Raw genomic sequence first — 24,026 nt, 5'->3', positions numbered from 1 at the left:
CAGCCCCGGCCACGCCCCCAGCCCCGGCCACGCCCCCAGCCCCGGCCACGCCCCCAGCCCCGGCCACGCCCCCCGCAGACAGGAGGGGGAGTTTTGCTTTGAGCACATATACATTTTATTATTAACTTCTTTCTTTCTTAACATGAAAAGATCAGACGCGGGGGAAAAAAAAAAATAATACATGAGGAAGGGGGTGTAAAAATGCCGATTTCTGGATGAGGAAGTTGGGAGGGCACCAGGCAGACCCCCAGCTCACGCTCTGTCAGCAAAGGATGGGGGCACAAAATCCAACCCCCTCCCTGGGCAGGAGGGGACAGCAAGAGGCAGCACAAAGTCAAGTTTGCAAGTGAAACCCCCTCCCACACAGGGCTGGGGCAGAGGAAACTGTCCCCATCACGCCTTGCCACAACCGGCACGTCAATCCCTGCACCGCATCCACATCCAGAGGGACATTCCATCTCAGGACACAGCTTTTGAAGCTAAACACATCAAACCAGTTCTTTCCCAGATGAAAAAAAAAAGAAAAAATATGTGGGAGGAGTTGTCCCTGGAGAAAAATTCATTCATGCTCTTGGCTGGCAGGCTCTCAGGGTTAGCTGGAGAAGGACATCGCAGACACCACGTGGTGTTTGAGACAGCATCTTCAGTGCCGCGGCTTCCGAACAGCAGATCTGGCAAGTCAAACAAAAATCCCTTTTCCCCTCCCTCCCCTGGTTTAAGGCCACAGTGAAGACTCCCTTCTCCCCTTCTCTGGTGTCCAGGGCTGTGGGTGCTGGCAAAAGGGCACAGCAGCCCCGAGGGCCATCATCTGCAGGATCCTCGTGGAAGTGGGAGCCGGATCTGCCACAGGGGGGTGAAGGAGAGAGACATTTCCCCTGCTCTCTAACCCCCCTGCTCCCAGGTTTTCCTTTGTGCCACAATACCCCAACTCTCAGGAAGCCAAGCAGTTAAGAGGTCAAAATGCAGCATCGTGTAAGTGTAATAAACCAAAAGTACAGTTTCTGCTCTTAAAATTAATGACATGAACTACATGCAAGTTACAAAACCCCCCCAAAACAGCAGATAATCAAATTCTTCATAGCAAAGGCTAATAGAACAGAGAGTAAAATCAAAAACCTGCTTCCCCTTGCCTTCCTGCTACAGACAGGGTGAGGGGAGGAAGACAAACACTCTGTATGTCCTGGACAGAGAAACATATTTGCTTCAGAGAATGTCTCCCCTATCTCCCCATGCCCTAAAACAAGACAGGGAAAACTAACAGTTATAAACATAGGCCCGCTGAAGCTAAAAAACCAGACCTCTTCTCATCTGGAGTCGGCACCACAGAGCTAACATGGTACCCCCCAAAAGTGCATCTTTAGAAAAAAAAAATGAAGGTTGGGGTGATGATGGCAGAGGAAGCGAGGGGGAGGCAGCCCCAGGAAGGGCTAGTTTCCCCGGAAAGCACTCTGTGCGGCTGAGGAGGCGGCTCCAGCGGCTGCATTCTGGAAGCTCCTGTTGGTGAGGATGCCTTGGGAAAACTCTTCCTGGGCCCTTTGGAAACTGGCTCCTGTGCGCCGATACAGGGAATGCACCTGGAAAACACAGGAAAAAGAAAAATCGGCCTGCAGGTACAGGCTGCTGCTTGCTTTTCCTTGGCCCCATCGCTAACCAGCTCTCTTGGCAGCTAGAGAGAATGGGCTGGAGCCATTGGCTCTATCTCACCCAGCACATGATGCTGCAGATTTCAGGAGACCATCGATTGTGGTAAAATGTGGAGGTCTCAGCAAAATGGCAGGTATCAGACCAAAAACTCCTCTCCCTGCACTGTGATGGTATGGACACTTAACCCCTGCATTTACAGACACTTGAAGGACAGGACCTGAAGGTGCCTGCAACTACGAGCATCAGGTATTGCCTTCAAGATACAATTTAGGAAAAAAGGAAGAGTAAGTAACAGAAACAGGACCAGTTCAGTCTGTCCTTGCCTTCCCCAAAGCTACATTTCTGCTGTTAATTGCAGAAATGCAACCCCTGTGTGGACAATCAGAAAGAGGAAGCAGGGCTTGTGTTTGGGAGCCAGTGGAAAGGCACTTGTTTGGATCCCACCAGGCTTTGAAAAGTCCCACAACATTGTGGTAGCAGTGCTTGTAAAGCCCTCGATACCCAAACAAAGCAATGGCCTTCTCTGCTCAGCCAGCTCTGGACAGACAGCTAAAGGGAGGTGCAAGAAATTTGATGTCTTTTTGAGGAGGGTGACATTTAGGCCATCTTCTCTGGACTATTTAATATGTGACAGCAGCCAACACAGCAAGCCTTACTACTCTCTCCTTTATACTAACATGCATGGTTAATGGCATGCCTTACTGAAGCATCTGGGCCTCTTGTTCCCTCTGCAAATGCTACTTTCCCACCTGCAAGTCCCCTTAGCGTTCAAGCAACTTGGCATCAATGCAGGAAGTACAAGCAAAAAATACTTTAATTAGCATTTGACCTGACAGCACCCCAATTATATCTTCAAAAGCAAGCTAATCCCCAGACAGGTGAGAGGAGGTGGCAACCCTAGGATACCCTGGGAACAGCCTGACTTGCACATCTGCGATTCAGCCAAGACCTCGCCTTGCCTCCAAGCCACTCACCTGCTTCAGGAGGAAGAGCGAGAGAACTGCGCACAGCGTGAAGAATCCTGCCACCACCATCATGATAACAGCCACTGCCAGGTTCCCATGCAGCTCAGACAGCGCCGCGATCCATCCGCTGCAAGAGAGAGGAGAGCGGGGTGAGCCTGCTGAGCATTTGACTCACAGGATGAGATGGAGAAGAGGCACTAGCGGTTGCACAAGAGCCTTGGTGGAAGGTTACAGGGAAGTGCAAACCCAAATATAATGGCTGTGGTAACAGGGACCCAGAGCTCATCCAGGAACTTGTCTGGGGGCCAGAACTTCCATTATCATTTTTAGAAGCAATCCACCTCTACACAAGAGAATCATGCTCCCCCCACCTGTTACACCCCTGGCCCACCCTGCCTTAGGCAGCAATCAATACCCTTGGCACTGTCATAAATCAAGTCACTTCCACAAACACTTTCTCAAAATTCAGCCAAGTAGTGTAAAGATAGGCTGGTACATCTAAATTGGAAGAGATCAGCTAGCAGATCTGGAGCTAGACCTACATGTCACCTCAAAAAGAGGTCATGTCTGCATGGCCAGAGATGTAAGTGTTGGGAGGGGGAGGAAAAGGAAGGAAGGAAGGGATGAAGTAAAGAGCTACAGAAAGGAAGAAACTGGCAGTTGTTGAAGGGAAAGGGCAGCAAGGATGCTGGGAATTATCAATGCTTGGCTGTGGGCGAAAATACCAAGATGCCTCACTCAAAACACCCTCCTGGGTGCTGGAGAAAGGAATCTTTCCAACTGCTAAACCAAGCAAGCTGTGTGCCACCAGGAGAGAGGGAATCAACTGAGCCAAACCGTCCCATTCAATGTGCTGCACAACTTCTTTCTCATTACAAGGAAGCAGAAAGGCACACCATGCACTACAGCCAAAAATAAATGCACTGTCTGGCTCAAGGAAACATAGCAGAAAGCTCAACGCATGCTCTCCAGACTCAGACTAAAAACAGACTGCCCCCTCCCAGTCCCCCATGACTAAGGCAGCACCAGCTAGCAGGGGAGGGAGCACAAGGACAGCTTTGCCCATGAGCCGTTCTGCAGGCAGCGGGCAAAAATAGAGCACAGTTTCACCATGCTCATCACCTGAAGGCTCCCCCTCAGGAGAAAAAACCACTAGCTGTTAACCTTTTTACTGTTCACAGTAACTCAGGAATCTGATCTGCGGCCAACGCAGCAAGGCGAAAAGAAAGCCAGTGCTTTCACTGCAAGGGGTAACTGCTGACAAGAAGCCTGTTGGACCCACGCCAGAAGCCCAGACTCACCCTTCTGTACAATGCCATCAAGAAACACGGATGATAAAACCCTCTCTGCTTATTTTTTGAAGCACAGCCCACCAACAACACACTCAAGAGAAATTCAGGAAGAGTTTGCAGACAGAATCGAGCTGCTAGCAGCAGTATCAAGTTGAGCCGTACCCAGACTCTAGGTCAGACAGAGATCCCTCACCCCCATGTTACAGCCTCCATCAGGGAAGGCTCCACTTTAACACAAGGCAGATGCGGTCAACACTAGAGGCTCAGCATCAAGAAGGGATAAGTATTATATGTATTAACTGAGGGGGAAGGGGCAGAATAGGTGTAGAAGATTTCACATACTTCTTTCAGTGCTGGCCCGCAGCAGCAGCAAAGGTACGTGCCTTTGCTGGGACTAGGACAGAAAGAGCGGAGGAGAGAGGCAGCCCAGCTGGGACCTGCCAAAGCTGTGTATCAGGTAAGAGAGGAAAGCCACAGGAGAAAACAGACAGCTATCAGAATTGGAACCCAAAGCTTCCGACAGTCACAGCCCTGGTGAGAAAGAGCATCCATGCCGGGCTGTGGCACAGCAGCCCATGAAGCCAAGCTTACCTGTCTCCCCAGCCAGGAATGCCAACAGCCTGGATGATGTAGATTGCTATTTGGCAGAAGAAGATGAAAAAGAAGACGAAGAAGCTGAAGGAACTGTCAGACCTGCAGAAGAGATGGCAGCAGGAGTGAAACCCAGGGACATGATCCCTGCAGACTCCCTTCTCTAAGAGGAGGGAAACAATTTCAGTGAACTCCTTTCTCCTGGGGAAAGCTGCTGAGGGGAGGTGATTTCAGGAGCAACTTATGCAGCAACACAACTTACAACATGTCCACTGTATATCACAAAATCACTGCTCTGCCCAGTGCAAGATGGGCTGAAAGCAGCTTCCTTAACGCACACAGTGTGCTTGACACATTAATGTACCAAACAGTTTCTCAGAAATGAATAAAAAAAGTAGGACCCTATGATTGGCTAGGCTTGGATTTCAAGACGAGAAAGGACCACCGTAACTAAGTTCCATCAGATACTTCCAATATGTGGGTTTGATCTATTTAATGATGCAAAGAGCTGGAAAAATCCTGCAGGCAATATACAACCAGAACAGATAAAACCAAAAAGTTTCTCACACTAAAAGATACATCCCCGTTACAGAAGAAAACAGTACTTGCCTGAAAGCCTTGTAAATTGGTCGGTACCAACAGAGAAAGGCACAAGGAGTAAATAAAATAAACCACAGGATCGAAAGACCAAAGTCTACTCCTCTTTCATTCTGGACTGTGAACCATGCCAGGCAAGCAAGCAGGTTTAGGAACAGGGTAATCGAATGCACTGTTCAGGATGGAAGAGAGAAAAAGCATCAGTAAGTTCTTGGAAAACTCAGCAGCATCCCTAACCTCTGACTGAACACATGGAGCTCTACAGAAATTAAGGAGACTTTGGGCCATTTAATTTCCTTGCCTCCCTTGAAAGGAAAATGGAGATTAACCCAAGAACTTCATCGGATACTGCTGTTTACAACCAAATCTTAAATCTTTTCAGAGCACCAAAATTGACAAATACAGTTGAGACTGTTTTGCACCCAGTCTCTGAACTGTGTTATCCACTGTCTTTCAGAGTCTCAGGAGAGTTGTTAAAGTCTCCATTAAAGAACAATCAAAATTCCATCATGAATGAGCGATTCCCAAAGCATAAACTTGGAGTCCTTTACATTTGCCTTCATAAAAAAGGAAGGGAGACATTATTTGACCCACAGTAAATTCTGTAGGTGGTGTCTGCAAGGGTAAAAGTTTGGCATTTGATACAGAATCTTAGAAAGAGTTTTTATTGCAGTTCAAGCTATTACTTACGCATCCACAAGTAATACAGCATCTTACATATCCGCTGGTAGTCAGCTGGGATGTCTGCAGAAAAATCCTGATAAAAACATGGCTTGATCGGACACTTCTTGGGAAGAGGTGGCCAGTTGTTTTGCCTTGCTGTGGAAAGGAGAAAGGAGCAGTTCTTCACTTGCTCTTCTCTCACTGAAAGGCTAGTTAACACACCATAATTTGCAAGTAGCCATTCATATATACTGACATTAAAACCTTGGAATAGGCTAGGTCTTGGTAAATAACTATGTTTGAGTAGGCAGCACAGCAGTGATGTGTTAAATCTGCTGGCAGCAGCAAGACAGACCAGCCCAGTTTGAGGGCTTTCCTCCATGGGAGGCAGAATTCCCCTACAATGGCCAAAGGGCCATCACAGCCATCATCACTCAGCACTGCAAGTCCAGATTCAGCCATTTAAAACCAAGATTAGGGGAAAATATTGTTTTTCTGTGTTTAAGAGAGCCTCAAGACTGGAAAAAAAAAAGCTCTACTTGTTCTCAGTGAAAAGCCTTAATGTGGAAGCATCACACAACAGCTCAGACACAGATACAAAACTGGTGTTTGAAGAACTTAACGTGGCCAAGTGCAGATGCTGAGAGAACGCTCAAGGGCAGAGACCCACCAGAGCTGGTCTCCAGCATCTCATCTCTGAGCTTGTTTCCCACTGTGTAAGTTACGGGATGACAGGTACAGTCCCAAGAGGGTTGCCACAGCTGTGAAGGACTAGAGGAAAGACACACAACTTGTAAAAAGCTGCATACACTTGGACTGGCTGAGCCTTCACCAAATCCTGACAAACCAAGTGATGCAGGCTTCCCTGGGCATCACACTCATTGTGGGCAGGGCAGGAAGCACTACTCACGATTAATGCTGGCTGCGTTACTCTGCAATTCCCTTTCCTTCTTCTCCAACTCAGCTGCCTTCCTCTCTAATTCTGCCTGCTGCTGGAGAAGGCCAGCCTGTGCTGCCGCAGCCACAGCCTAAATTAGGGGGAAGAAAAAGGTAAGTCCTTTCCTAACCAAGGCAGTGGCAATACCACCAGCAAACACACCAGATGCCAAACTGGAACAGAAGCAAAGGCAATTCAATAGCAAGGGTTGAGGACAATTTGAAAGCTGAATATCAGTGGCTGATGTGAAACATCTTGAGGCTTTCTGCCTTACCTGCTGGAGGACAAAAATCAAGATCAATGCAGAACTCCACCCAGATATTCCTCTCTTATCCCACGGGAAGATAGGGCTAGAAGAGCCCTCAAGAGGCTATCCAGCCTGTTGCCCATCCTCTACACCCTTCCCTTTCAAAGCTATGCTTTTCTTGCAGCTTATTCTACCTCACAGTTTGCCTCACTGTTCTAAGTGCCCTGCAACAGAGCAGTGAGCAGGACTCCCAAGTTTACCAGGACACTTCCCTTCCCAGGTGGAAGAGGAGGTTCAAAGGAAAAGCAAGACAGCCATCTACCACACCTCTTCAGCATCTCTTCTACCTGTTTGCTGTTGTGAGAACTGAGCCTTTCTCCTAGCAACCTCAGCTTCTCTGCTCTTTGGATGAGGTAGTCCTGGTAGCCCGGGTACTTGCTAGCCGGTCTAAGCAGTGGCTACAATGTATAGCTAGACTGCATTAACACTCCTGGAACCGAGCCTGTCTAACCAGTCACCAGAACTAAGCTAAAAGCATTAGCAGGATACATTTCGGTGTTTGCAGAAGGAAGCCAGAGCAAACAGGATGCAAGGCAAAGTGAGCTCTGCCACCAGAGGGTCAGGGAAAAGGCATAAAAAGAATTGCATGTACATATTCCCTACAGAGATCTGCTTCGCAAGGTAGGTACAAATGGAAGTTTAAAAGATCACCTGCAGCTTCCCACACCCAACCCCAGAGAACTCCTTTCCCCTCCTATTCCCACATGCCTCTAAAGGCCCACGGGAGCTCCTTCACACTCTCCAGCCCAGGTCTCAGGAAGGTGGCAGCAAAGGGTTGCCATACCTGGGGAGTGGGCTCCACGGATGTCTGCAGAACAGCCGGCTGTGAGCGGCCAGAGGGCTGCGTGGCTGGCGTCGTCCGTGCTGCATTTGTCTGCATATAAATCATAAGCAACAAGGCAAAACCATTACATATGGCTTCTTTTAGCAGATGACAGTTCAAGTTTTAATGCTACTAAAACAGAAAGCACTAGCAGGAAGCAACTCTGAGTTTTTAAGTTTGTTAGTTCCTTAATGCACCAGGGGAGTGGCACCTGAGGATTACTGCTATTAGGCAAAGGAGAAACAAAAATTATTTTGATCAGCTGTTTAAACCACAAATATCACTTTATCCTGGTTTCCTGTTCTCTTTTTCCCATCTCACAAACTGCAGCAGCCAGGAAATAAGAACGAAGTTCTTGCAGCGATCTATCAATGGTATCTCCACAGCAGCTCAGCTCCCAACCCAGAGACCAAGTAAATATTGATGCCTCCTGCCTCAAAACATCTTCCCCTTCACATTTCATATAGCTTTACTGTGAGCCAGCAGCAAGTTTGAGAGAAGCTGTTCCATGCAAGTGGAGAGCTCGGAGTTTATCAGTGCTCCAGTGCAGGAGCAGTCGCTTGCACCTTGCCACGCATGCAAGGAACTACTGTCCATGGGAACATCAGCTGCAAACTCCTCACTCTTTTTCTTTTAAGCTGCACCTACCAAGGGAACTTCTACAGCGCTAAAACCACCACAAAGATACCCAGCACAAAGACACATGGCACATACCAGCTGGGAGCTCTCAGAAAAGGGGTTGAATTCGTCCAAGCCACCTTGGCTAGTGTTTGTGAGCTGTGTCACTGAGGGATCCTGAAAGAAGAGAGAGTAAAAATAAATCAGCATCGGACACAGGTCATCATTAGCTTATATGTTATCCCCATTGCCTACCTTCCATTCACTTGTTAACTGGGAACTGCACCCGGAACTGCAACCCCCAATATCAATACAGGCTGGGGGATGAGGGGATTGAGAGCAGCCCTGTGGAGAAGGACTTGGGGGTACTGGTGGATGAAAAGCTGGACATGAGCCAACAATGTGCGCTTGCAGCCCAGAAAGCCAACCGAATCCTGGGCTGAATCAAAAGAAGCGTGGCCAGCAGGTCGAGGGAGGTGATTCTGCCCCCGTGCTCTGCTCTGGCGAGACCTCACCTGGAGTACTGCGTCCAGCTCTGGGGCCCTCAGCACAAGAAGGACATGGAACTGTTGGAGCGGGTCCAGAGGAGGGCCACAAAAATGGTCCGAGGGCTGGAGCACCTCTCCTATGAGGCCAGGCTGAGAGAGTTGGGGTTGTTCAGCCTGGAGAAGAGAAGGCTGCGAGGAGACCTTATTGAGGCCTTCCAGTACTTAAAGGGGGCCTACAGGAAGGATGGGAAGAATCTTTTTAGCAAGGCCTGTTGTGACAGAACAAGGAATAATGGATTTAAACTAAAGAAGAATAGACTTAGACTAGACATAAGAAAGAAGTTTTCTACAATGAGGGTGGTCAAGCACTGGAACAGGTTGCCCAGAGCGGTAGTGGAGGCCCCATCCCTGGCAGCACTCAAGGTCAGGTTGGACGGGGTTCTGAGCAACCTGATCCAGTTAAAGCTGTCCCTGCTCACTGCAGGGGGGTTGGGCTAGATGACCTCTAAAGGTCCCTTCCAACCCAAAGCATTCTATGATTCTATGAACAGGATGGGGCGAAATGCACCCCTGCCACAGGCAGACAGCCTTGGCTGGCAACGAATTTAAATTTTTAAAGGCAATGACTATCAGCAAGGCAAGATATGTGGGCAGAAGTAATCTCCTGTTCAGCCAAGAGGTATATTTGAAGAACTACAACAAGCCTTTGGCACAGGAGCCCTTTCTGCAGATACTTCCGCTTACCTACAACGAGTTATTCCTAATTTCCACAGACTTGAAGCAGGACACAGCTTCATTCACCCACAGTCAGAGAGTTGCTGGACACCTGGGACCGCCTCCCAGACCTCACCTGCACCACAAAGTGAGTGATCCACAAAGCACAGCAGAGCCTCACAAAATGAGTTTCCAGGTACAACTGGTCCTGGCTGATAGGTGTCAGCTGCCACCCAGGGCATTTGGACCAGCAAGCTAAGATGCCAATGATGGCTCTGAAAAGGCAAAACACCCAGGAAAGCTGAGCTGGAGGTATGACACCAATTACTTTTGAAGGTCTTAATTCTGCCAGCATAACAGCTGCATTCACCTGTACTCACAGCATCTCCTACTTGTCTCCATCAAATAGTCTGACTGTTTAAAAAAAAAAAAAAAAGCACCTCTGCCAAAAAATCCTTTCATCCCTCACCTGCAACACACTTAGCTATTTTTGTTTCTTCTTTTATACACACTATTTTCCACAAAAGAACCCTCTTTAATAGCCAGACTTGGACCTCTGGAGTGTTTCTCACCCCAGTTATTAGAGAAACAAGGTACTTTTTGAACGCAGAAATCCTACTGCAAGAACAGCCTGGCAACATGATAGCTGGGTGTGGGTAAAAAAAAAATTAAAAAGCGGCTTTTTATCCCTCCCTCCCCCAGCAATTTGTGTCTCAAGATCAGTCATTTTAATTTTGTGGTTAATGGGGTGAGAAGCAATTGAGGCTGCGACAAGGTAAGAGCGAGCAATCAAGGCATGCAGAGGCTGACCGAGTCCATGTGCTGCAGAAAAGTCATTTGGCTTGTCTGCAACCTGCTGAAGCCATTCCCCAGGGTTTTAGCACAGCCTTCTGCCGAGCAAGATGCATACAGGAGAGTTAATGAGTAACTTCACACATCTCCTCGATAGCGGGCACTCCCTACGCAACAGGTTGCACTAGTTTATGAATCACCCAGGGCTGAGGGATCTCAGATGAGGAGGTTTCAGATGCTGCTTGATGAAGTACAACTCCCCAGCCAGGCAGGGCTGTAAAAAAATGGGGAGCATCAGCCAAACCGCCACACTGTAAATAAGGACTGTAAGGACTCAAGGCACAGGTTTTATTTCACTATCTACTCCTCTGGAGTCTTTAGCTTAAACAGTTTTGCAGATGCACAGGCTGTTGACACAAGCTTACAAGTCAGTTAACACATGATAGGTACTGTGTGCTAGCACAATACCCTTTAATCCAGACCAGGTGAGGTCCCAGCCTGACTGAAGTCCAGCAGATGACGACTCCACAAGGAAGAGAAACTCCCTTAAAGGTATGGGAAGAAGAAAGCAGAGGCTGCATAACCATCTGCAGAGCTTGAATGGTCAGGCTGGTAGGAAAGTGCTCAGAAATAAGGAGAAACACTAGCATGCTGAAGCAAACCACACATTTTTCTCTTCCCATCACTCACATCCATTCAAACAGAAAGCTCCTAAATTAAGCTGACCAGCACAGCACTGCTATGGGAAGTGTAGGCTGCCAGTGGCCTGAGCAGGGCAGGGAGAGCAGCACAACTGCTTCACTGCTTCCAGCTGCAGAACAGTTTGATTTCAAAGGGAGATGACCTCTCATCTTATTGTGTAGCTTAAAAAAAAATTACTTAATTAGGCAGGACAACCAAGGCAAGGCAGCTCAGCTTAACTTGCTTGCTATTGTGCAAGCGTGTCTAAAATAGATCTACAAAGAGCAGGGAATTTGCAACAAAGCTGAAGTGTGTTTGGACATGTGTCTCTGTGCCCTGGATAGGACAGGAAGGAAAACAGCAGCTGTGAAACAGAGGGTGATACAAAGGCACCAGCTTCCGCAAGCCTGGACTACACAGCGTGAAGGATGAGTAAGCACAAGAAGTGCAGAGGAGATGAATGAGAAGCAGCTCACAAACTTCACATTTTACAGTTATTTTCTGCAAGCTACAGACTAAAAGACTTTCTTGAAACAAGCACAAACCTGACTCTCTATGCTGTGAGACAGGGAAACAGGGACTTAATTCAGCCACTGAACCACTTGAAGCCATGTTACCCGGCTGTCCCTCCTCCTCTGAGGAAGCAACGGCGCTCTCCTCTCTGCTCCAAGGGCCCCACGTGCCTTTCCTTTCAGAGGATTTAGTTGTTAGGATCCACAGTTAAACTCAAGCAATTCTTTTCAACTTGTTTCCTGCTTCAGAGCTAAGGAAGAACCTGAGCGCCTGAAGGCTCTCTTACTTCTCCAGCTATTCCGTTTCATTTAATAAGTATGTTCAGCCACAAACTTGATGCTCACAAGTCAATTATTAGATTGATCTGCAGAATGCCAGTGAGCAGACCCCCATTTGTTGCCCTTCCTACCATCACTTCCACAAGCGGTAGGGATACCTGATGTCATTTTTCATAACTTTAAATTCCCCAGTGCAGAATAATTTCATGTTTGGACCAAAGTGCACTGACATGAAGATTAAAACTTTTCAAACACAGTGTTTAATGCAAATAGGAAGTTGCTGTTACACTGCGCCAGCTGACATAGCTGCTGGAAGATTTTGATACAACAGGTTTGTGCAAGAAGAATATTCTTCCGTTTCTTTCTGTTCGCACAAGTTAAAGAAACAAAATGAGATGCCGCTCTAGATGAGATCAAGGCAAGAGAACTCAAACGCAAATCACCTGGAATTTAACTTGGTTGTCTAAATATCACAGTACCTGCCCCAAACATCACCAGCCCTGCAGTCAGCCACCAGCGCAGGACCTCAAGCACCACCACTGCCTGGAACATGCATTGAGAGAAACCTCAAGGATTTTATCATCAATATCTCTACAGAGGATGGAAGTTTCCAGCCCTGCCTGAAGCTTGCATCAAAGTTTTGGAGGTAGCTGCCACTTACAGCAGGTTACTGAATAAACGAAGGCAGTTAATCACCTCTCCTTAACCGGTTATAATAAGTAACAGAAAGAAGAGCCAGCGATATTTTTAACAGGACCAAACCAGCTTATTTTATACCAAGTTTATTGAACATCACGAACAAAGTCTCCTTAAAAGGCAAAGATTCAGAGTTATGTCAGGATTTGCAGAGTATGGAGTGCTATACTAGGATCTACAATAAGGAAAGACAACCCTGCTGCTCTGCCCAAGAGGTATGCACCAGTGTGACAAGGCTGGGAGGGTGAAGACGCTTCTAGTCTTTCAGCAAAACCTCCAGAGCGTAGAAAGGGATGTCAGCACCTGCCAGGCAGACAAACCATCTCCCCGGCCACGCACAGCACTGAGCCAGCACATGGATCCAAACCCCAGCAGAGAATGGGCTTGTTTCATCAGATCTACTAGACTGGGGCAGCACTGTCCTACATCGTGAGATGTCATTTTCAAATTGGAAAGACAAGTCTTCAAGGCTCCAGGCAGCAGCAGTCAGAGATTCCTCACATCCAGCTGCTGATGACTGGGGAAATTTTTCTTTAAAAAAAAGGGACAAAGATGAATGCAAAACCTCACACTCCTGAGAAGAGGATATAAAACCTGCCACAAAGACCAGCTGTAGCTCCAAAGAGCCATCAGACAGCCACAGGGGCACCCGCTGTGTGACGTACTCTGTCATAAGCCTGACAAAGTTACATGTTGTAAATTCCATCCACTCTTCTTTGTTTAAACAGTGAGTAAAACGAGAGCGCAGCCCTGTTCAGTCAGATACCAAGGCAGCTGTAACGTGCATAAAGCAACAGAATATTTACTTCCTCAGTGCTGAAGGAATAAATCCCTACAGGAACAGCGACTGTAGGTGTGAGCCACCCTATATTCCCCCCATGGAAGGAATATTACAGGAACACGGTCATCCAAAACCTTCCCGAGACACACGGGAGAACATTAAAATGAAGGTGAGGGAGAGAAAGGATTTTTCTCTTCCAATTTCACTTTGATTCCTCAAAACACTGAGCCTGATCAACAAACAGTTTCGCTTTGGCTTGGCCACGAAATCAGAGGTCAGGAAATCACCCCTTCCTGCAGATTACATCCCAGCCAAACAGCAAAGGTAAGGCAGCATCTGCGGCCGCTCACTGATGAAAGTCAAAGCCCAGACGCTCGTTTTCACACCACTGCCACGAGTCAGGTCTGAGAGGCCGTTCCCAGCCAACTCCCTGTGTAAACGACCCCACGTTTCAGAGCACAGAGGTTAATCCCACAGAGGAGAAACCCAGTGAAAGCAGACAAAGTCTCCAATAGCCTCAAAGGCTTTGGTCCCTAAAAACCACAACCAAAGGATGCATTTTGCCTTATGGGCTCAGTTTTAAGAGCCGACGTTACAGCACATTAAAAACAGACCCCAAAGAGACCCAACAGTCAGTTAGACCATCATGTAGCACGACCAAGAGAGGTCTCTCACTGGAGAGACCTCCTTTTTTTTTTTTTCCCCCCCCTCAGAGACCTTTTATTTTTAATGCCTCTACAACTTAGGCATCTGCAACTGTTTCAGCATCCTCCGAGGCAGGGGCGGCCCACTGGCGCTGAACCCCCTCGCCAAGGCCTGGAGAGGTGGGGGACGACTGGGGCTCGAAGCACAGGACGACGTGAGACCCCTCCTCGAAAGGAGGGGGGGAAAAGAAGTGAGGGCTTCAAGGGAGCGACGGCGGGCAGGGCTCCCAGCGCCAGCGAGCAGAGCTCGGGGGGCTGGGGACGGGGAGCGGGGACCCCGGCTGGCGGGGGCCCCCAGCCGCGAACAGAGGGGGACAGGCGACGGGGGGCAGGACGACCCCGGAGGGCTCGGGGGTCCCGGCCCCGCAGCACGGCCCCCCTAAGCCCGCCCTCTCTCCCTGATTGGCCACGGCAGGGAGAAGCGTCGCCGCCATTGGCCAGCGACGCTTCAGTCAGTGCCACGTCCCGGCGGCGGGCAGGGGAGGGCCGGGCAGGGGGAGGAAGGGGCCGCCCGGGCCCGGTGCCCACCTGGAAGGGGTTGATGTCCACCGGGTCGGCGAACGGGTTGGTGTCGAAGCCCGACATGGGCGCGGTCCCTGCTGCTGCTGCTACTCCGCTCCGCGCTCCCGCCGCCGCCGCCGCCGCGCCAGGTACTTCCGGGGCAGCCGGGGCACCTGCGCCGCCAGCCACGTGATCGACCCGCCCACCGCGCAGGCGCTTTGACCCCGCCGGGACGGGCGGCTCCCGCGGGGCGGACCGCGTGACGTCACAGCGGCGGCCACCGCTCATAGGGCGGGGGGGAGGTTACCCTGTGGGTGGGGCTGCGCTCTCCCCCCCGTAGAGGGACGGGGGCGGGGGGGGGGAAGGGGGGAGGGAGGGAGGGTGTCTGTATAGGGCCCACAGCCCGTCCCCTATAGAGTGTCCCCTATAGCCGCGCCTATCGCCGCCCCCTGGCCCCGCAGGGCTTCGCGCGGGCGGGCAGTGCCGGTGCTCGGGCCGGGCGCCGCCGGCCGCGCAGCCCCATAGCGCGCTCCCCTATGGCCGCTATAGGGTGCGCGTAGGGCGCTGCCCCGCCCAGCCCGGCCGGGGGAGGCGGTGCCGCCGCCGGATCCGCCGCCGCGGGACTACGGCTCCCGGCCTGCCCTGCCGTGCCGTGCCGTGCCGTGCCGTGCCGTGCCGAGCCATGGCGGAGATCCGCGGTGAGCGGGGCCCGGAGGGCGGCGGGGGCTGGCCGGGGGCACCCCGGGCGGGCAGGGCGCCTGCCCGGTGGGTGTGGGACCCGTGGGCCCGCAGGCTGTCCCCAGGGGGGTGGGCACCCTCGTGGGGATGAGGACCCGTGGGTGGGCGGGTGGATCACCCCCACGGGGATGGAGGCCCCCCCCGAGGGCCCCTGGGGCGGTGGGCAGAGGCACCGAGACCCCTCCCCGCCGCCCGGGGACGGGGACCCCTAAGCCCCCTATATGATGACTTAAAATTGCCTCCCCCAAAAGTACACGCTCCCTCCTACAGCCCTCGGTGTCCCCCTGCCCTCCCCCCCCCCAATCCCGTACCGGAGGGCTTGGGGCTGCCCGGCTCACAGCCCCACCACCGGGGTGCCTCGGAGGGTTTTGGGAGGCAGAAGGTTATTTCTGCCCCCCGCCAACGTCTGGCTTCCCTCCCGCAGTGTTCCCCCTCTCCTGTGCTGTGCAGAGCTACTCCTGGGGGAAGGTGGGGATGGGGAGCGAGGTGGCCAAGCTGCTGGCCAGCAGCGACCCCCTGATCCAGATCCAGCCCGACCGGCCCTACGCAGAGGTGAGTACCCGGCCTTGCATCCGTATGTCTGTCCTGGCCGTGTGTCCATCCCATCTGTGTGTCCATCCCAACCGGCTGCGGCTCCCCTGCCTGGAGCTCCAGGGGGGAGGAGAGGAGAAGCCCGGCGTGACTCAGCCCCCAAGGGAGCTGCCTTGGCCGCATCAATCGCCTCCGGGGCTGAACAGCCTTGAGAAAAGCCCAAGTCATCCCATTGGCTGCCCAGCTCAGGGGTCCGTCTGTCTGTCTCCCACAGCTCTGGATGGGCGCGCACCCCCGGGGCGACGCCATCATCCGGGATAACCGTATCCCCCAAAAGACCCTGGGCCAGTGGATCACTGACAACCCTGCCTGCCTGGGAGCGAAGGTGAAGGATGCCTTCCAGGGTTGTCTGCCCTTCCTCTTCAAGGTGCTGTCAGTCAACACTGCTCTCTCTATCCAGGCACACCCCAACAAGGTAGGGAGAACCCCAGGGGGGCAGCTCTGGCTGGACCTGGTGTCCCTGGGGAGGTCACCCAGCTCCTCTGCCCTCCTCTCCAGGAGCTGGCGGCGAAGCTGCACGCCCAGTTCCCCGAGCACTATCCTGACACCAATCACAAGCCTGAAATGGCCATCGCTCTCACCCCCTTCGAAGGCTTGTGCGGCTTTCGGCCGGTGGAGGAGATCGTCTCCTTCCTCCAGAGTAAGGATGGCAATGGAGGGTGGTTGCGAGGTCGGACCCCGATGCCACCTTCCTTCCCTGCGGTGGGTTCAGGGTGAGGATGGTGGCTGTGATACCTTGGGATGGGGGTGCTGGGCCCCCCCCGTGGTGATGGCTGCCGGGGATGACATGAGCTGGCTACCCCGGCAGCTGTCCCCGAGCTGCGGGCACTGATTGGGGAGGTGGCAGCGGAGCAGCTGGAGCGCAGTGGGAGCGATGACCCCCGGGGTGTCTCGGCCGCCCTCCGTGTCTGCTTCACCCGCCTGATGAAGAGCGAGAAGAAGTTCTTCGTCGACCAGCTGAACATGCTGGTGAAGAGGATCTCCCAGGAAGGTGGGTCCTCTGCCCACTACAATCCTCTAGAACTGTTTTGAGGGGATGGGGCACTCCCACAGCTCCCTCCCCAACATTGTGCCTGGTCTCTGCCCATGCAGTGGCGGAAGGGAAGGACACATCAGGGAGCAATGGGGACCTGCTGCTGCGGCTGCACTCCCAGTACCCGGGGGACATCGGCTGCTTCACCATTTATTTCCTTAACCTGGTGAGGCTGGAGCCAGGGGAAGCCATGTTCCTGGGAGCAAATGAGCCCCACGCCTATCTGCATGGAGGTGAGCATCATGGTGGGCTTTCCTAACCCGAGACCCCGCAGGGACTGTACCCCAGGGTGGCCACGGTCTCCTGCACAAGGTTGGACCCCCCCCAGGACGTGTGGGAAGGCTGGGGTGGGCTGACAGAGCTGCCTTGGCCCTGCAGACTGTGTGGAGTGCATGGCGTGCTCGGATAACACGGTGCGTGCTGGGCTCACACCCAAATTCATCGACGTCCTCACCTTGTGCGAGATGCTCAACTACACGCCGGCACCCAGCAGCTCCAAGATCTTCCCGGCCACGCAGAGCCAGCTCGACCCCAGCGTCTACCTCTATGACCCACCCGTGCCAGACTTTGCCATCATGAGGATAGAGGTGAGCAGTGACGGGTCTGCTTTGGGGATGCAGAGGGGACACCATCTTTCTCCCACCTTGGCTGTGCTCTTGGTAGGACATCTTGGTGTTGGCTGGGGTTTTCTTGGCATGGGTTTGCTCACCCTTGTAGCTAGTGCTCCAGGGAGGATGGAGGGATGCTTGGAGCTGCTGGGGATGCTTCGGGCTGCTGGGGATGCTTGGGGAGGCTCCTCTCCCTCCTCTGTTCCCCCTGCCTGGAGCTCACTCACCTTCTCCAGCAGCTCCGGGCAGAGGGAGGACCAGGAAGAGGTCTCGGGGATGCAGCTTGCGTGTCCTCAGCTAAGCTGAGGTCCCTGGGTTTGGGCTGCCTCAGGCATGGGGTGGCCTGGGCACAGCAAAGGTGGCTGCAGGGTGGGAACAGGGATGACCCTATTCCAGCTCTTTGAAAAGAAGAAAATCTGTGGGAGACTCAAGCCACGGTGACCCTTTCCATTGCAGATACCCCCCTCCATCAAGCTGTACCTCGTCTCTGCTGTGGACTCTGCCAGCATCTTGCTGGTGATCCAAGGGACTGCTGTGGGCACCTCCACGGCTGCAGCCTCCGAAATGACTCTGCGTCGTGGCTCCGTGCTCTTCATCTCTGCCAACGAAAGCATCTCCCTCCACCTCTCCTCACCAGATGGGATGCTTCTCTTCCGAGCCTGCTGCCTCCTCTGAGCGGGACCCGGGCACCTTCCCCCATCACTCCACATTCAAGTAGATAGAAACTGGCCTGGGCAAAGTCATCTTGCTTGGAAGTTTCCCCTCCATCTATTAAACCCCCCAAACAGCCCACACCCAATGTATAGAGAGCAATTCCACGAATAGACTCCTTGGACGTGGCATGGAGCAGAGCGGGCAGAGGAGGAACATCTCCCCTCGTAGCTCGTTAGCCACATCCCCATAGCATCATCCCCTCTGGGTGCTGCTAATGCCATATGGTGACTCCTTTTATTATTTTATTTTTCTCCCCTTCCTTCTCAACGAGAAGCAGCAGGGAGGCCTGAGGTCTGCACCCCAGGTCTCGAGCATCTCTGCCCGGCTTCTAGGAGCTGCTGCTGCTCCCTCCTGCGAATGTGATGCTGAGGCTTTCTGCTGCTCCTGGGTGCCTGGTGGGCTCTTCCTGAGCCTGGCCAATGGCAGGCAGTTCTCTGAGCCACATCACCCCTTCCCCAGCTGTAAAAGGGGGCTGCTTGGCAGGGTGATGGAGCTGGAGAGCCTCCGGTGCTGTGAATAAAGTGGTGACTTTGTCCTCTGTGCAGGGCAGCATGGTATAGGGAGCAGGAGGAGGGTGGCAAGAAGCCGTGGTGTTTGCAGGGCTTGGGGACCAGAAATGGAGGCTGGCAGCAGCTCCAGCACCCCCCCAGTGCTGACTGTGACCTTCCCTGCATTGCCCTGCATCAGCCTGAGCAACATGGCAGCTCTGCAGGGAAACAGGACAATGGGGTAAAACGTGATGGAAACCAGATTGCTCTGAAAATGTGCTGGCATCAGGGAAAGAGCCCTCCTGAGTGGGGCTGCTGGGCAAGGCGGGCTCAGCCCCCTGCCAAAGCACCAGTACATGCTATGAGTAATGAGATCCAGTTTATTGAGTGCTCCCTTGAACAAGGAAAATACAAAAAACAACCCCACAGTTCAGGTCTCTAGACATCAAATATTTAAATAAGGTTTCTTTATAAGAAGCTGATTGTCCTCTCTGTAGTACGGCAGGACCATGATTTAAGGCAGCTTTTAAGGTTCACAGCAGGTGGACTCTCCATCCACCCCAAATCTGCATCCAAAGGGACCCGTGCAGAGCTGGCACAGGGGTTTTCCGCTGCCTCTTGCCTGCATCAAAGCAGCTTTGGGGAGAACTGGAACGAGCCATTAGTGCCAAACCCAGAACCGATGGACTTAATAGGTCCCTTGAGAGGCAGAAAGCAGGGAAGTCCCAGCCTGAGCGGTAGCTGCTGGTGGATACAATAAATGCAGATGCTTAGAGCTCAGCAGCCTGCCCCAATCTGCTCCATTGGGCTTCTCCCCATCTTATGTTCTCCACCGGAGCAGCAATCTTTGGTTCAGGTCAGCTCAGGCTTTGGGAGGAGTCAATCCAGCAGCAATTAACTGCAAGCAGCACAAGATAGGTAAGTGAAGCAGCTCTCTGCCAGCTGACCCCAACCTCACTGGCTTGGCCTCAGCCTGCCAGGGAGGAGAGGTGACTAAAGCAAAAATAAATAGAAAAGGAGTCTCAGAGCTTCCAAGCCCAGTCCCACACCATGGCAGTTTGACCCCACCATCAACCACCTCTTCATTAGGTGGGCAGCCCATGTCTGGAGCCAGGTCCTAATCCTTGACATGGCCAATTAAAGGAGGAAAAGAGGAAGTCAGGCAAACCAAAGAGCATTTGCTGCTGCACCTCCCAGATCCTTCCCTTTATACCCTCATGGAGGTGCCTGGGCTCTGCCTCTCCTCCCTCCCCACCCCACCCAGACAACAGGACCCATCCAGGCCACCTAAACATTGCCATGCCACCTCTCTCCCTAATATTGCTGAATGTAAGGAAAAGTCCTTTGGGGTTGGTTGGCTGCTGCTGCTCACCACAAGCAGCATCACAGCATCATTCAGTCCTTCTGTCACTGCACCGGTGTGGGACACGGACACCAACAACCATCCCATGGGACAAAGGAAATGCTGGCTTTGACCTGTTCTTGCACGGCCTCAGCTGAGTGGCGTCTACTGGATCACACAGGAGAGATTTTCTCCGAAACAACAGGGACAAGAAGAGGATGCAATGGGTTTTGGGGGGATGAGATCCAGATCTTCATCATCGGGAACTTCATCAAGGTGGTACCCATCCTGCAGCAGCTGCCGGCTCAGGTCCTGGTTCACCTGCTGCGGGGGCGGGAATAAAAGAGGCAGAGCTGCTTAAAATTAACCCCAGTTTAGTTAAAATTTAAGTCCCAGGGCTTGCAAAGGGTAGGGCTGTGAGCAAGAAGGGCATCGTGTCCTCCCTCCAGTGGCTTTGCACGGGGAGAAGCAGCACAGCCAGAGCAGAGAAGATGAAAGCAAAAGACCAAAGAGCTTTTCCTGGGCTGCAGCACCCCGACACACACCCCATGCACTCCAAAACACCCCACGGGCTGCAACACCCTTGTATGATGGAGCTCTTTAGCTGCCCTGCTGCAGGGTCTGGGGGTACACAATGCTTTAGGTGCAAAGGATAAAGCAGTGACAGCCAACTGGGGCTTGCAAAAGGGAGATTTATGCATGGCTTAAATGTATCAGGCAGCAGAGGCAGCAGCTTGCAAAGCAGAGCTCTGTGGGATGGACACACACGTGCACACCCCCTAGGGTGATGCTTCATTTCAGCCCCTACACAGACCCCGAGCTGTAATGGGGGTGAGGGAACCTGCGGGGACCGTGCTGTCTGGGTCAAACCCCTGGACTTGCCTCGGCAGAGGAGTAGCCTGAGGAACATCTGGATCCCAGCTCTCCGTCACTAAGAGAAGAAGGAAACGGTCAGAGCCAGCTGAGAAGCAGTGTCTTTGCCTGGGATACAGACAAGGGAACCTCGGTGGGGGGGGAAAGGGAGCCAGCAGTGTAACCCCAAGGGAGCTGTTAAATTTGGGACAAAAGGAGTGTTTCGCTGTTGAGAAGTCCCCAGTGCAATTGGGGATGCTCTGCAACTGACAAGGAAAATCAATCCCAAAAAAAAGCCAGCCCTGAGCCTGCAACGCCCCCCTCCCCCCACAAAAATCCTGGGATATTCACCCAGTCCCCACCTGTCTGAATCGAGGGAGACCAGGTTTTCATCCGCTGTCTGGCTGAGTGCTGTGTAGCCCTTGTTAAACTTCACCGACCTGCCGGAAAGCAGAGGAACAAGCCCGTAAGACATTTTGGTGTGGAAATGGAGCCACCGAGCTGATAGCCTGAGGAGCCAGGGTAGGAATCCCAGTCCTGAATGTCCCTTCCCCCCCAGGCATTGTCCAGGGCCACCACCAGCTAAGAATAAACTCCATCTAAGCTCTAGGTATCCGATTAAATCCTTAACACCAAACCATCCCCAAAACAAAGAGAAGAAGGAGCATGGCCCCTGCTAGAGCAACTCCTAACTTTTGCAGGAAAAGTGCTATCTTTTATTGTATCAGATGCTTGCTGGCCACAACAGAGCCAGCAGACTAAAGTCCCAAACTCATTTTTTAATCCTCCGAGTTTGCCAGTCTCCCCAAAGAATGTGAAAAATACATCTCGGGAAAAGAAAAATGGGATCAGACCTTTTAGCCGCCAGCTTCGGCTGGTGTGGCGTGGGTCCCCCCAGCAGCCCCTGCCTTCGCAGCGCTGCCTTCGCCAGCTCGCGCTGCCTCTCTGAAAGCCAAGCACAGGGGCAGAGGTAAAAATACGCAAGGGTTCCCCAAGGGTCTTTTTTTCGGGGGACGAAGGCGGGGCATGGCATTGCAGGTGGGTCCTAGGAAGAGCATGGGGGCATTGCAGTGCTTTCCATAGGCAACACCTATGGGTTTTTATGGGTTTTTTTATGATTTTATCTCACCAAGTAATAAAAAGGCTTTCGGTCACTCCCGCCCTGGGTGAGAGGTGCAGATGACGCCCCAAATCCCAGCAGAGTCCCTGGGGTGACACCAAGCATCACTTACGCAGCTTGGCATGAATGGAAGGAGCCTTGCTCATGATGTACGGCCCCCTTTTCTCCACGGCATCCGTCACCTTGTTCAGCCTCTTGTTTTCAGCCCAAATCAGCTAAAAAAGGGAAAGAAGCAAATTGAGGAGCATCTCTCTATGGGGATGAAGTAAAACAGAGTCATCTCAGAGCATCTGGTCATTCTTGGGAGCTCAACATCACCAGGGAAATCTGCCACCACGTCGGCTGGGGAGAGCTGGGAGGGGATGGCTCCTCCTCCCCAGCCTTGTACTGCAGCCGGAGGAGGAAGAGGAAAAGGAGTAAGCAGATCTATTAGCAGAAGGGATTATCTGGGAATGGCGATCCTAAATTAAAAGTGCACATGGCCACCAGCAGTTTCTTTGCAAGCCTAACTCCAGTAATACTCAGGAGATGACATGATGGAGGAGATTTCACTAGCAGGTTCATCAAATAAAATATAAGGATACTTTAATTTCTCCACAGGTTTTGAGCCTTTCAAGCTTCTCCCCATGCAATAATAAACCCACATCATTAAAAGGAAAGCAGTGTCATATAACCAGGTCTGACAGGGCTTTAAGGAAAAGCCTCCCCTGTCTGTAAGGCATTTATTGTCAAGGAAAGCCAGCACTGCTAAATGACAAAGGGCAGGAAAAAAGTTCTACAAATATAATAACTAATAAAGAAAATAGACAAGCAGTCAGAAAACGAGCAGAGAGTTGGTGCAGGAAGGATGGGGAATTAGAGGAAACAGTTAATGAAGAAACACCACAGAGGACCTGGGGTGGTGATCGGACAACATAACCAGGATTAGCATCAGTGTCTTAAACCGGAATTAGCAAGGCTAATTAGCAAGGCACGGAGCCTTACACACGGGAATAACTCCGTACGGAGTTGGGGCCGCCCGAGCCAGCAGGATTAACCGGGCAGGCAGCAAACTTCTGCCCGCATCCCCGTATCCTTCTTGTATGTTATACCCCTTCCCATACAGCCCCCCTCCATGCTCTGCTTCTGCACTGCCCCTGCCCTACACTGTGCCTCCACGCCTATAGCCCCTCGCAGCCAAATGCATGCGCTCCAGCCCTATATTGCTCCTCCGTGCATATGCCCCAGCCATATACTGCCCCTATGCATATACCTCAGCCCTATACCACCGCCATGTACATACCCCATACTGCCCCATACGCATACGCCAGCCCTGCGCTGCCCCTCATGCACGTACCCCATACTGCCCCATACCACCCCCCGCGCACATACCCCAGCCCCATACCCCCCCCGCACATACCCTACACTGCCCCAGCCCCTACTCCCCCCCGCCCCGCACGTACCGCCGGTCCCCGCCGCCCGCCGGCTCTGCTCGCAGCGGGACCGGGACCGGGACCGGGACCGGGACCGGGACCGGGACCGGGACCGGGACCAGCCCTGCCACCGCCGCCGCCCGCCGCCATGGCCGCCCGCCGCCCCGCCCACCACGCCTGTCCGCCAATGGCAGCGCGCGGCGGCGGAGCCCAGCCAATGGGAGGCGAGGAGGTGGTGCGCCCCGCCGCCGCGCATGCGGACCGGGACACCGGGACACCGGGACACCGGGACACCGGGACACCGGGACACCGGGACACCGGGACACCGGGACACCGGGACACCGGGACACCGGGACACCGGGACACCCCACCGCACACGGCCCCTGCTGTGCCATGACCCGCTGTGCCATGGGGAACCACTTCCCTACCTGAATTAATGTTTTGCCTGAAAAATTCCCTTTTTCTGGGGAGAAAAAAATAATAAAATAAAGGAGTTTTGCTTCCCCCCGCCTTTTTTTTTTTTTTTTCCCCGAAAACTGGCTC

At 52.6% G+C, this 24,026-nt stretch overlaps 3 protein-coding genes across 4 annotated transcripts; 1 reads left to right on the top strand and 2 right to left on the bottom strand.

Moving 5' to 3' along the window:
• Positions 1-170: 170 nt before the first annotated feature.
• On the bottom strand, positions 171-14,669 carry SCAMP2 (secretory carrier membrane protein 2). Its single transcript, XM_075714689.1, has 9 exons — positions 14,613-14,669; positions 8,534-8,614; positions 7,781-7,870; positions 6,663-6,780; positions 5,780-5,908; positions 5,102-5,261; positions 4,493-4,594; positions 2,619-2,736; positions 171-1,574 (listed from the first exon to the last, which is right to left on the bottom strand). Exons 1-9 carry the CDS (start codon positions 14,667-14,669, stop codon positions 1,428-1,430), a joined length of 1,002 nt encoding a protein of 333 aa, XP_075570804.1. The 3' UTR covers positions 171-1,427.
• A 1,165-nt stretch (positions 14,670-15,834) lies between these two features.
• On the top strand, positions 15,835-18,438 carry MPI (mannose phosphate isomerase). 2 transcript variants are annotated; one of them, XM_075714318.1, is made up of 7 exons: positions 15,835-15,875; positions 16,129-16,329; positions 16,413-16,554; positions 16,723-16,905; positions 17,007-17,180; positions 17,326-17,534; positions 18,012-18,438. In XM_075714318.1, exons 2-7 carry the CDS (start codon positions 16,135-16,137, stop codon positions 18,228-18,230), a joined length of 1,122 nt encoding a protein of 373 aa, XP_075570433.1. In that variant the 5' UTR covers positions 15,835-15,875; positions 16,129-16,134; the 3' UTR covers positions 18,231-18,438. The 2 variants fall into 2 exon arrangements, with proteins under 2 accessions (XP_075570433.1, XP_009484683.2); XM_009486408.2 differs by lacking the exon at positions 16,723-16,905.
• A 667-nt stretch (positions 18,439-19,105) lies between these two features.
• On the bottom strand, positions 19,106-23,633 carry FAM219B (family with sequence similarity 219 member B). Its single transcript, XM_075714196.1, has 6 exons — positions 23,514-23,633; positions 22,184-22,286; positions 21,806-21,896; positions 21,314-21,391; positions 20,982-21,030; positions 19,106-20,423 (listed from the first exon to the last, which is right to left on the bottom strand). The coding sequence occupies exons 1-6, from the start codon at positions 23,631-23,633 to the stop codon at positions 20,265-20,267; spliced, it is 600 nt and encodes a 199-aa protein (XP_075570311.1). The 3' UTR covers positions 19,106-20,264.
• Positions 23,634-24,026: the final 393 nt, after the last annotated feature.

Source organism: Pelecanus crispus, chromosome 7 (genome assembly GCF_030463565.1).
Source record: "Pelecanus crispus isolate bPelCri1 chromosome 7, bPelCri1.pri, whole genome shotgun sequence".
In the NCBI taxonomy this organism is placed as follows: Eukaryota; Metazoa; Chordata; class Aves; order Pelecaniformes; family Pelecanidae; genus Pelecanus; species Pelecanus crispus.
The sequence above is the reverse complement of the archived record's forward strand: the minus strand, read 5'-3'. Positions and strand labels throughout refer to the sequence as shown.

Bases quoted from the DNA above. Each gene is read 5' to 3' on its own strand.
- SCAMP2 (XM_075714689.1), bottom strand. From the start codon at position 14,669: ATGTCGGGCTTCGACACCAACCCGTTCGCCGACCCGGTGGACATCAAC. The intron at 8,615-14,612 runs GTGGGCACCGGG...CTCTTCTTTCAG, and splicing joins TGGACATCAACCCCTTCCAG to GATCCCTCAGTGACACAGCT. The intron at 2,737-4,492 runs GTAAGCTTGGCT...TCTCTCTTGCAG, and splicing joins ATTCCTGGCTGGGGAGACAG to CGGATGGATCGCGGCGCTGT.
- MPI (XM_075714318.1), top strand. From the start codon at position 16,135: ATGGGCGCGCACCCCCGGGGCGACGCCATCATCCGGGATAACCGTATC. The intron at 16,330-16,412 runs GTAGGGAGAACC...CCTCCTCTCCAG, and splicing joins TCCAGGCACACCCCAACAAG to GAGCTGGCGGCGAAGCTGCA. The intron at 17,535-18,011 runs GTGAGCAGTGAC...TTTCCATTGCAG, and splicing joins TTGCCATCATGAGGATAGAG to ATACCCCCCTCCATCAAGCT.
- FAM219B (XM_075714196.1), bottom strand. From the start codon at position 23,633: ATGGCGGCGGGCGGCGGCGGTGGCAGGGCTGGTCCCGGTCCCGGTCCC. The intron at 22,287-23,513 runs GTACGTGCGGGG...TCCCTTTTTTAG, and splicing joins GCGGGCGGCGGGGACCGGCG to CTGATTTGGGCTGAAAACAA. The intron at 21,392-21,805 runs GTCTGATCCCAT...GCTTTCCGGCAG, and splicing joins CCGAAGCTGGCGGCTAAAAG to GTCGGTGAAGTTTAACAAGG.